Source organism: Drosophila busckii, chromosome 2L, assembly GCF_011750605.1.
Source record: "Drosophila busckii strain San Diego stock center, stock number 13000-0081.31 chromosome 2L, ASM1175060v1, whole genome shotgun sequence".
NCBI lineage: Eukaryota > Metazoa > Arthropoda > Insecta > Diptera > Drosophilidae > Drosophila > Drosophila busckii.
The window spans coordinates 8347087-8349326 of NC_046604.1; the positions used below are offsets into that span (position 1 = coordinate 8347087).

At 42.7% G+C, this 2240-nt stretch overlaps 1 protein-coding gene across 1 annotated transcript; it reads right to left on the reverse strand.

Moving 5' to 3' along the window:
• Positions 1-270: 270 nt before the first annotated feature.
• Positions 271-1559, reverse strand: LOC108601925 (COP9 signalosome complex subunit 1). The gene is made up of 2 exons (XM_033294153.1): positions 1513-1559; positions 271-1149 (listed from the first exon to the last, which is right to left on the reverse strand). Exons 1-2 carry the CDS (start codon positions 1557-1559, stop codon positions 399-401), a joined length of 798 nt encoding a protein of 265 aa, XP_033150044.1. The 3' UTR covers positions 271-398.
• Positions 1560-2240: the final 681 nt, after the last annotated feature.

Here is a 2240-nt window from a genome sequence, read left to right on the forward strand (position 1 = left end):
GTATACAACACTGTTCGCTACAACAGTAGTGTCTTCGCGTGAATTATCAAAAACAATAGAAAGGCGCCTCTATCACTTATCTGATATGATTAAATAGTTTAAGGAAAATTAGTTAGAGCACTTAGTTACAGCATGAAGAAACTTTATCCAATCCACCACAACATTTGTAATCAATTAGTATTTGTACACCTGGAATTATACAGTCATTAATAATATTATTAATATCTATGATTCTTTTATATTATACAACATTTATTGTTTATTAAAAGTATATGGGCCACATTATTATTGTTGGACCACAAATTTTTTATTCCCTATTTAATAAGCTAACTTTGAAGATACATTATAAACATTTGTCTTGGGTTTGACACATGTATATGTCTGTTTGAAACAAAAAGCTAAATTTCCAATTGAAGTTGCTTGCGAGATACAAATTGGCCCACACCCAATTGCAGCTCTTGCATCCTTGCCCTGATATTTTGGTACAACGTGTCCACATGCGGCGCCAGGTATACATCCAGTCTAATATGCGCCTCAATGTCATGCAGCATGTGCATGCAACTGCCATACTCGCCCCTGCAGAACTTGAGCATAATGTCCCACATCTTGGGCGCCAGACTGAGGAAAGGCTTGAAGCTCTCGGCATTGAGACAGCCCAGCTGCAGCATGGTCAGGTCGAAGGAGGCCAGGGCGCAGAGACCCGCGTAGTAGGCCACATCCTGTGGCGCCACAATATCGTCGTAGTCATAGCGATCAAATGGCACCAACAGAAAGCAATGCGCGGCAGTCTTGTAGATCTTGAGACACATGTAGGCCACTCCGGCTGCACAGCTAAGTCGAGCGGGCACTTCTCTGGCCATATTCTCAAAGCCGATGGCATACTGCTTGGCGTCGTCTATGTAGCTGAGCACATGCCACCAATTGCCCATGTAGATGGACACTTTGATTAGATTGCGGAACATATTGATGACATGATCGCTGTTGGTGCAATAGGCACGCGCTCGGGCATAATACTTGATGGCCTGCTGCAGATTGCCGCTCTTCACATGATAGTCGCCAATCTCCTCGATAATGCGACGCACATAGGCGCCGCCAGAGTTGCACTTCTTGAAATTCAGCTCGGCATCAAGCTCTTGCTGCAGCAGCGTACTATGAGGTTACTCTCGCAGACAAGGGCTGTGTAGATCTACTCCCTCGCTCTCGCTGCGCGTCATCTGATCGGTGTGCTCTATGAAGCCTCTACTATCGCTTTGATCTCGACTATGTCAGAGCCAGTTATGTGATTCCCAATGTTTATTTGATCCTCCACCCAGTGATCACTCATGATGACGTCGATCTTATCTTTGCAGACATCTTGTACTCTGTACTTTTTGTGCGCTCTGCTCTCTCTCTCCGTTGCTCTCCTAATATGCAGTACCACTCGCTTCCAGTCCTTGTTGTTTATCTCTCGCTCCGGTCTCGTTATAAGAGCTATACATCAAATATAGTGATCGGTGTCTCTGAAATCATCACGGTGCTCGCTCCGCCTTCTCGTCGCTCGCCTCGCTCGTGGCCGCCATTTCTCTCTATATATACCGCAGTGCTACTCTCGCGAATACTTTCTGGCTCACACCACTGTCGTTATAACACGCGGGTATAAGAGTTTGGACATGGTCCTGATAGAACATTAGTCCTTAGAATGAATATCTCTGGGCTCGGGTTCCTGGTGTGGCCCGTACAGACTGGGAAAGCAATTTGAGCATAAAACTAACTGGCTCTCGATCTCTCGGGTTCTCTTCTATCGTGGTGCGGCGAGTAATACGGATAGAGAACATCGCTCAAAATTCAAGATTATAGTCGCGCAAGTGAAATAGATAAGATAAAATATATGCGTGTAGACTGTAGGTTTTTATTCGTCAGATACGGAATGGACTTTACGGTGATAGTCTATCGACAGGATTTGCAAAAGACAAATGGACATTCTATAATATTTTTCAATTAAATTTATTTATTAAAGTTCTACTGTGTTGACTAGAGTCATCACTAGAACAACATTATTACTCGTAGCAGTCATCAGAAAAGCCAAAGCTAAAATATTTTTGCATTAATTACCAATTCACAATTCAGAGCAATAATAATAATCCATTTATTTCGCAATTTAATTAAATGTATCTATTACAAGTACATTATTCACAATTGCTATACTCCATCGATTTTCACAACTATTTCCTTGTTAAATGCATTCCTTCTACCAGGACCAC